Here is a 10,313-nt window from a genome sequence, read left to right on the forward strand (position 1 = left end):
ATTTCTTCTATGCCTTTCTGCAGTTGATTCTTTACTGTCAATGCTATTATTTCCAAGATATCTGGCGTGTGATTTCCAGTTTCCTCAGTGCTAGTGTCTTCTGCATTTGTACTGGGTGGACTCGGGGCCTGAGACGGCATTTTGTTCCTTCTCTTTGTCATTTTGTATACCACTGTCTTCTGACTTTTGGTGTAGAGCTTAGATAGAGTTATTACCTTAGCACCAGGTCGGAGATTACTCCAGGTGGGTGTTGTTTGGTTCTGTCTGTGTGCTCCACTTCTTTCTGCTGCAGCCATTAGACTTGAACCCTTTGTGTCTCTCTGGAAAGATGTTCTGCTCCTGAATCAGCTGGGTGGGTCATGCCTCTAGCCTCTTTGCAGGGAGTTCTAAAGGGTTCTCTGCTGGGCCTGCAGCCTGGGCCGAATAAGGATCCAGCGGGCCCCAGGTCGTCTCACTCAGTCACCGGGCCTGCGCTCCGGGTTTGTTCAGGATCCTGCGGAATGGGTCGTCTCACTCACTCGCCGGGCCTGTGCTCTGGGTCTGTTCAGGATCCCGCGGGGTGGGTCATCTCACTCACTCCCCAGGCCTGCGCTCTGGGTCTATGTTATTTTCTTCTTTTTAATTATCTTGGTTGTATTGTGGTTGTTTTCTGAACTAGTTAACTTAAAGCCTTAATTATTTTCTGAATCTAAGCAGTTTTAGGATATTAATTTACCTCTTGATGGGTTAGCTGTGTCCTATAACTTATTTTTATTTTTTCTATAATTTTAATGTAAAAATACACAAATACCAACTTACATGGAAGCAAAACACAAGAAAAATTCCTAGACTGGTGGTTTTCTTTTTTACATAATTGTATCAATTTTTCTTTCTATATTTGAAATTCTGTAATTAATATGTATTATTTTGCATTAGTTTGTCAACTTGAATCATTTTGTTTTCATTTATTGGGAATTATTTTTGCTAGTCTATTTCGTCTAGTACTTTTTTGTATTTTTTGTTTTTGTTTCACTATGTCGTGTAGGCAAACCTTGAACTCGTTTATGTAATCTAGGCTCACCTGAAACTCAAAGTGATCCTGCTGCCTCAGCTTTGAGTTCTGGAATTACAGGTGTGTGCCACCACACCTGACTTATCTAGTACTATTTTGAATATGCCAACTTTTTATTAGAATTTACTTCATGGCCCAGCCAAATAGCTCAGCGGATTAAAGCACCTGCAAGCAGGCACAGCAGGCCTAGAGTTCAGTCTCCAGGCCTGCTGTGCCAGCCCCACCCCTGGAGCGCACTGAGAAGGAAATTGAGACTGGCTGTGGTGGCACGCACCTGTAATCCCAGCTCTTGGGAGGCTGTAAACAGGCAGATCACTATAAGTCCAATCTAGTAGGGACACCCTGAACACCCCGTAAATTAAAGGCTTTATCAGATGTATTTTAATTGTAATAATTCTCAAAAACAGTAATAGCAGCACCATTAATAATGTTACAGAACAAGAGGTGACCAAGGTGTGGTAGCACAAACCTGGAATCCAGCAGTCTGGGAGAGAAAGACAGGAGGAATGCAAGTTTGAGCTCAGTCTGGGCAACTAAGCCAACATAGTGACTTAATGAGTCACTGTCTCAAAATGAGTGTGGGGGCTTGACGCTGGAAATGTAGCTTAGTTCATAGGCCTTGGATTAAGTCCCCAGTATCTCAAAAGGAAGAAAAATGTATTTATATTGAACTTTGTCAGAGCACAATTCCATGAAACAAGTACTCTCATTCCAAGGTGGTACACTTGAGACACATCTCTGCTCCTTCCACTTGAGTAAGTGGCTATTTCCCACATGCATTGTGCTTTCAATGTACTTACAAATTATTTGAAGATAAAAGGCTTTTTGTAACAGTGAATTGATGAACTTTAAAAATTTTTGCTGTTTCATATCAGATAAGAATGTATTAATGGTCATGACAAAGGAAAAGGAAACATCTATTCTTTCTTTGCTAGGCATTTTTATTACCAATTTGTGAAGCAGCCGCTATGAGAAAAGTGGTAAAAGTATATCAAGAATGGATCCAGCAGGAGGAAAAACCTTTATTTATGCAAGAACCTGAAGAAATTGTGATCACATCTTCAGACATACCTTGCATTGAAAATGTTAAAGACCATGATATTTCAATGGAAGAAGGAGAAAAAAGGGAAGAGGTAAAGTGATAAGATATATGAGAATGAGAGAATAAGGATAAATAAAGAATAAGGATAAATAAGAGAATAAGGATATCTTTTAGTATATATGCAGTTTAAATAATATGGAAATATATCCTTCAGTATCTATTGGAAGAATGCCCCAATTTTCGTAAGTTAATTTTGATGCTATATACTGGTTTTCTGAAGACATTGCTAGATCAAAGTTAGATATTGTTAAGTTTAAAGATGTTGTTCTACATCAAAATAGATGTTGAGGAGGCCGGGGAGATAGCTCAGTAGAATAAGTGCTTGCCTGGCAAGCTCAGGGTCCTGAGTTCAATCTCTGGTACTGCAAAAAAAAAAAAAAAAAAAAAAGTGTTGACATACTTTGTGGGATGATTATCAAACTAATCTCTCTCCCTTGGGAATGATGTCTTCCTTCTACAGGTTACTACCGATCACAAACTAGAATGCTCTGAACCCTTTGCAGAACTCTTGCTCTAAAGCCAATTGAAGAATGTTAATATTTCTTGACCTCATAAAATAAGCTGGTCTTTGATAAGAAAGACTGGTGTCTTCTCAAAGAGAGGAGACAAGAGTAGAAGTGGCATTTAGATCCCTGATTACGTTAAGTCTAAATGAAGTCTTATTCTTTGGTTGTTTGGTCCTTCTCACTGATCAGGCTATCCAAGAAGCGTAAAGTAGAGAGAGAGAGAGAGAGAGAGAGAGAGAGAGAGAGAGAGAGAGGGAGAGAGAGAGGGAGAGAGAGAGAGAGAGAAACACTGTCCCTTCTAAGAAGGGGAAAGATATAACTAATATAATTGGGGCTGCTAGTTAACTCGGTGGCAGAGTAAGGATCTGGGTTCAATCCCTAGTACCAAGATTGAAATGAGATGAAATGATATTCATGGTACAATTTGTTACTTTGACAGATGTTTGTATTATACTAGCAAGTAAGCTTATCTGTCAATCTAAATGTTTTCTCTAGAATGTTTAGCTATGCTGTGCTAATATACTGAGACTACTTGTGTCACTTAAGAATGACAGAGGTTATAAATTATTAGTATACATAATTACAGAAGAAGGAGAGAACGATATGGGTGTCTTATATTGCTGACTTGAATGTGACAACGTTGCCATTAAAATTGTGATTTTTTTTTTCAAAGTGCTACCTACTCTTACTAATGATGTATGAGTAACCCAAAAGTTGTAGTTAAATTCAGTTTACATTTCTAATAAATTCTATATAAAAAATTAACAATTTTGGTAAACTCTAAAATAGAATTAATATTTTCAGATAACTATGATTGGGTTTTTAAATTCACGCAGTATGTATAAAATATTTGAAAGACATTTAGCATACAAGAATGTATGTGTGTGTGTGCATGTGCACATGTACATGTGTACATGTGTCTATACAGGACTGTTGTGTATCTCCTTGTAGGATGTTTAGCACTCCCTATCCCACCCTTTTAAATCCCAATGGCATCTTTCAGTTCTGTGACAATAAAGCACCTTCACAAATTTCAAAATTTTTTAGACCAGTAGAATATACAGTGCTTTTATAATCAGATAAAAATCTTGCACCCGCCTAACAACCAGTATTAGAAGTGTAACTACGAAAGACATAGTTTCTACCATTACATGATTGATGGTTTAGCAAGAAGAAAAATGAATAAAGGTAAATATTTTAAGTGTCACTGCTTTGATTCTAGAGCACAAAACAAGAAGTACTTTGCCTTGAAAATTAAGAAATACTTCATAATAAAAGGACTATAATGTGAAAAAAAGACAAATGGATAGGGAACCACAAAGTATGAATAGCATCTAAAATGGTGTAAAACACCATTAAAATACTTTTATTTAACTGTAGCTAAGAGTAGAGGGAAGGAATTAATAGGAATTCTGAAATAAATAATTGTTAAATTCTGCTCAGGAACTTACATGCCAGATTAATGACTGTGATTACATTATGAACCCTGGAAATTTGAAGAATTAGCATGAATAGTTACATATTTCAGAAGGATCACGTGAGATCCAGAGTAGAGGACAGATTGGAGGCCAGACCGGAGGCAAGAAGCCAACTAGGAAATAACGAAGTTCAAAAGTCAGATAAATGCCTGAAATAGAACAGTGGCAGTTGCAATGGGATAGTAAGGAAGAGGGCAGATGCATTAGCTTCTTTGGTAGTAAAAGTACTTTGCCAAGAGATTGAGAAATAGAAATGTATCACAATTTTCTTTTGCAACCAGAACAGTTAGTTGCCACTCACACATGAATAGAGATATTTAAAAGTTTGATGGTCATGGCTTATGTGACTGGAAGAGTTGGTAGAAATGAGAAGAACTTGATTAAAAACATGTATGCTGAGTTTTACATGTTTATATTTCATTCAGGAGGACTGCTTAGAAGATAGTTGATTATAGGGAAAGTCTAGGCTAGCTGGTGGTGCATTTTAGTGACAACTGAGACAGAGTCCAGTTATTATTTTCATTAATGGAATAGTTTATATGAGTAAGCATTATGCATATTACACTGTACACTCTGTACAAAATATGAAAGGAAACAAAATACTAGTGAGTAACATAAAGCAGGAAGAAACTGGAGGAAAACTTAAAAGAGAACTTCACTGAGAGGAATATGTTTGTATGCTTTTTCTCAGAGGGATGCCTAATCTAAAGGATTTGTAACAGCTAAAACTCAGGCCAAAAGCCACAATCTTAATGATTTGATGTATCAGTATTTTTAGAATAATGGAGATTTTATTGTCTTATGTAGGATGAATATGTTATTTTGTATTTTTAAAAGTTACTTAGTTCTGACATATGATTTAGAATAGAATTCATCTTTTTACAAAGTGGTATGTACTCTAATCCTATTCTTGTGTGAAAATGTGGAAAAGAGGTTTATATACTAGATACACAGAAAAATATCTGTAATCTGATGTGACATTAACTCTACCTAGTCATCGTGATTTAATTTTTTCTTTTTCTTTTTTTTTTTTTTTTGCGGAACCGGGGATTGAATGAATTTAGGCCCTTGCGTTTGCCGGGGAAGCACTTACTCCACTGAGCCATCTCCTCGGCCCAACGTTTAGGTTTTTTTTTTTTTTTTTTTTTTTCCAGAACCAGGGATTTCAATGAGATCAGAATATACATTGCTTTTATAATCAGATAAAAATAATCTATTTTGATGGAAATGTGTTTAGCAGTGGGGTCTAACAATTTCATGTACCTTTTTAGCTCACCTAACTCATTGGAGCATTCTTACTAATGAACTACTGAAAACTTGATGTTTTGTTTTAGGAAAATGGGACCAGCATGGCTGAACATATTCGAAATTCTAATTGGTCAAAAAATGGTTCCTACCAAGATGTTCTTCATAATGCAGCTGAAGAGGCCACAGAACAAAATATACGCGCTGGTACCCAGGCAGTTTTGCAGGTAGATCACTTCATTTAAAAATCATTAAGTATTTCATGCATATAATATTAAGTATTTCATGAGTATATAAAACTTCAGTATATAGTGTAATTTTTTTAATAAGTAATAAAGTTCATTTATCAGTTGTATTTTTTTTCCCTGTTGCTTTTGAACACAGGGTCTCAATGCAGGTTGTCCTCAAATTTGCAATCTTGCTACTTCAGCCTCCTGAGCACTGAGCGCATGTGCTACCATACCTCGCTTATGTCATATTATTTTTGTTGTTTTCCTTTTCATATACATATATGTTACCTAGGTAACTCATAGGTGAGGAAAACCCTCAAATTCAGAACTAATGAAGGAAAAACAAATTAAAATAAGAAAACGCTTTTTTTTTTTTTTCTTTTAAATGCCTTTTGTACAGGATCTCACTATACAGCTCAACAGTGAACCTCCTGTGTTCAGCCTCCCAGCACTGGCATTATAGGCATACGCCACCACACCCTGTCTCAGTGGCAGGTGGCCGGCTCAACCCACCCAGGGCGGGGCTGGTGTGGCATGTGGTGCTAGGGATGGAACCTCTGTCCCTGCGCTTGCCTAAGCAGACTCTTAGTCCACTAAGCTATCTTGCCAATTTGAAAACAATTATTTATTTATTTATTTATTTTTGTGGTACCAGGGATTGAACTCAGGACCCTGCACTTGCCAGGCAAGCGTTTATTCTACTGAGCTGTCTTCCCAGGCATAAAAACAATTTTTTAAATGAAAACTTTTCATTTATATAACAGCAAAAATTAAATTTTGGTAGTACATATAATGAGAATATATGTAAATGTAAACTCAAAAATATTGAATATGAGAACATCGTTTTTCATCTATGAATTGCCTACTCATGTGCTTTTTCCATTACTCCACTGGATATTTTTCTTAAAAATTTATAAGAATTTATTGTATTCACCCCCCCCATCTCCCCACTTCTGGGAATCCAACCAAGACCCTTGTGCATACTAGGCAAATGTACCACTGAACTACATCACCAATCTTAATCATTTTTTGTCACATTGTCATTATCATTTCATTTCTACTATTTCTTTTTGTCTTAGTGCTTACTGTAGGTTTACAGAGTCAGCTCCTTTCACTATCTTATTTTTTTTTATTTTATTGAGAAACAAATAGCAATGAGACAGTTTCAAAACAGGTTAGTAAGACAGTCACAATAATTAATACATTGCATATTGTTGTCTTTGTAGTGGTTATTCATAGTACAAGATGCAGACCTGATGTCCTGTCTAAGCACTATTAGTACAAATCTTTCTTCTCACTGAATTGAAAGTACTATGTATCTATCCTATTTTGTATATACAGATACAAAATGGTCCTTCATTTATATCCCTTTTTTTGTTTAGTTTTTTCAGAGATGGGTATTCCATTGCCATTTAAATATTGTAGGTGCATGAATTGAGTGAAATAATCCAATATAGTCCAGTAGTCCATAATAGTAGTGGGTTATCCATAGGACTGGCAGTGTCAGAAGTTATTGACTTGAGCCTTTTATAGCTCAGCATATTAATATGGCTTTAATTTTTAACACCTTATTTTTATACTTTTCTGCTGGATGGTTAAGATCAAGATAAAGCAAGACCTATATAACAAGAAATGTAACTTTTGTATCTGACAAGGTCAGTCAAATATCCTCAGTATTTACCCTGAAACCCTGTACCGCAGTTTGTAGATCCTTTGTCAGTGTGAGCCATGTGGATGAGTCACGACCATTGCTTGGCGAGTTTGCTCTCTGTGTCCTTTCACTATCTTAAAAAAGTTTTTTTTTTTTATATTCTTTTCTCATACTTTTATACCTGTATTATTACTGTGTAGTTCTAGGAAATTTAAATCAGAATTGTGGGTATAGAATATACTGTTTCTTGTTCTTTTCCTCCAAAATATCTTTGGATGCTACTGCACATGGCAGTCATTGTATGAAACAATGTACAGGTAATTTATTATACTAAATTACATTAAAGATTACGTTGATGACTCCTCATTAACAGTATTTATAGTTGGAAATCTTTCTATGCAGCCTGTTAACATTAAAAACTGATGTATATACATAAAAATAAAAAAATAAGGAAAAATTGATAGAACTCATATTCAGGATATTCTTCTTGATCTAGATGTCATCTTCTACCCCAAACTATTTGTGTTCATTTATTTTGTTTCATGATATTAACTGGGTTATTATTATATGAAAGTTCTCAGTTTAGAAATCCTATTTTATACTTGGTTCATTTTCTTTGAATGCTTAGTAATAATTTTGTAGATACTACAAAATATAAAAATGGATAGTTTTAATGAGTTTAAATTTCAAATACTAAGTTAAGTATAGAAGTAGGATTAGAATTAAACCTACTATTTCTAATTATAGATCATCTAGGGATCAGCATCTAAGTTTCCCTTTATATAAGAAATTTGCCAATGAGATTTCAAACTGTGAATAGTTAATGATTTCTTTTGTCTTAGGTGTTCATTATAAACTCATCAAACATATTTCTCCTTGAGCCTGCAAATGAAATAAAAAATCTTCTGGATGAGCACACAGATATGTGTAAACGCATTCTTAACATTTATCGGTACATGGTTGTGCAAGTATCAATGGACAAAAAAACTTGGTAAAAGGCTTTTATTGTTTATATATATGTATACATTTTAAGTTAATGTATAGAAGTGTAGTAAACTGTAGAGGAATAGTATCTATCAACAACAGGGCTTATTACAGAGTTAAGGGCTCTTATTTTTTTTAATGGATAAATGAATGAATATAATACTTATGTAATAATCATGTAGACAGTAATCCCTTCCATTGTATTGTAAACATCTTGATCATGCTTCCACAAAACCCCTTAGGCTCTTTCTGCAGTATGTATGTGATGGCTTACCTCATCTCACTTAAGGAATACATGCATGTACACTAAAGTATATGGAGAAATGAGTTAACTCATGTGTGAATGAATGAGTAGGTGAGTCACTAAATGTCTATGCCTGATTCTTCAGTTTAAAGTCAAAGACTATACAGTCATGCCTGCTCTCCTTGGCTTCTTTTTTTCTCGGAAAACTAACCTCCGCCTTGTATGATAGGACATTCCTTCCCAGGATTATCAAATTGGTCTGTCCAGAGCACATTGAGAACATGCTTTAGAGTGAATGCTTGCCATCTTTCTCTATTGTCACCAAAGTTGTCCTTTAGATCTACCTTCTCTTTGTATATATCATTATTCATATTTTTCCCTCACCTTTTTTTTTGTATTTGTACCAGAGCATAGTTCCTGTCAAAATTATCTTGACTCCTAAATTTCTTGTATAAAAGTTTGTTTACTTCAATGAGTGAGTGGCCCTGGGAAGAGCACAGATTGTCTTATTTTGATATTTCCTGTATTAGTACACTATGTTATATATTGTTAGCATTGTATATACATTTGTTTAACCAAATGGAAAAGATAAGCTTTTTTGGAAGAGTAGTTCTATAATTTTTATAAAAATGATTCATGGTTATGGTAAAATTCAAAAAAGTTTTAAAAGTTATCCAAAACTCACTCTGTGGAAGTATTGCTTGTTTACCTTTTCATAACTATCTGACTGAGTAAACCATACTGTTACTTCATATCATCTACATGTGTGATCCATAATTTTGTTAACCAGTCCCCTTTTAATAATGTACGTATTGTTTTGAGGCAGGGGGCTGACAATCAACATCTTTGTGTTTAATTTTCCTCTGTTGATTTATTCTTTAAAAGTGGGAGCGTTGGTCAAAGCCTTTGCTTAATTTATCTTTTGCTATGTAGAAAAAAATGGCTTTCTTTTGAAATAATTATTTGCTAGCAGTATTAATAGAATCACATGTAAGAAGTATTTATTAGCACATTTAGAACACTTCTTTGTGGTAGCACTTTAAGTGCTTTACATGTACTTTCTTGAAGTGCTATTTGATATTCAGTAGATAATGTCCCTGTTTTACATGAGATAGTTCTTAGACACAGAGAAATTAAGCGACTTGTGCTGTTCACACAGTGGGTGATAAGCAGAGATCTGAATTGCATGCTCTTTGATTTAGGAAAACACCTGATATCAGACACCTCCTCTTTTAAGACCCTTTACCAGGTGTTTCAACTCAGCGATGAGCCCAATTGTAATGAGAATTTGCCATTTAGAGCACAATTTTAATTTCTTTATTTTTTTATTATTATTATTATTTTGGAACCAGGGATTGAACTCAGGCCTTTGCGCTTGCCAGGGAAGCGCTTATTCCACTGAGCCATCTCCCCAGCCCCTCTTTATTTTTATCTTTAAAGTTTATTTTAAACCTTACACTTTGGAAGATTACCCACATATTTACATTGAATTTATAAGATTATTAATTCAAATCATTTTTGTATGAAAAAGTGAAAGGTATGTGAATAAAGGTTTGGTTGTAAATCATATAGTTTATTTGTAAAACCTATACTTTATTGTATAGCTTTTCTTTCATTTAGCTATACTAGAAGCCTAACATTACAAGTGTGACATTTCTGATTTTTATCTTCTGAATGATGCATATGTTTTTCTTCCTTTTTCTTTTTCTTTTTTTTTTGAGACAGGACCTTGCTGTGTAGTTCCTAGTAGCCTTGAGCTCACTTCATAGCCCAGGCCAGTCTTTTTTTTTTTTTTTTTTCAAAGTTTTATTGATAAACAGAT

At 34.8% G+C, this 10,313-nt stretch overlaps 1 protein-coding gene across 9 annotated transcripts in view; it reads left to right on the top strand.

The window, feature by feature from the left end:
- Ralgapa1 (Ral GTPase activating protein catalytic alpha subunit 1) overlaps nucleotides 1-10,313 on the top strand; it is a 263,481-nt gene that overhangs the window by 75,779 nt on the left and 177,389 nt on the right. For all 9 annotated transcript variants that reach the window (XM_023721857.1, XM_023721854.1, XM_023721851.1 and 6 more), the window contains exons 11-13: nucleotides 1,987-2,184; nucleotides 5,472-5,609; nucleotides 8,106-8,254. In XM_023721857.1, the coding sequence (XP_023577625.1) occupies nucleotides 1,987-2,184; nucleotides 5,472-5,609; nucleotides 8,106-8,254 (485 nt within the window). The remainder of the gene's footprint in view (nucleotides 1-1,986; nucleotides 2,185-5,471; nucleotides 5,610-8,105; nucleotides 8,255-10,313) is intronic.

This window comes from Octodon degus, unplaced genomic scaffold (assembly GCF_000260255.1).
Source record: "Octodon degus isolate 3935 unplaced genomic scaffold, OctDeg1.0 scaffold00086, whole genome shotgun sequence".
Taxonomy (NCBI): domain Eukaryota; kingdom Metazoa; phylum Chordata; class Mammalia; order Rodentia; family Octodontidae; genus Octodon; species Octodon degus.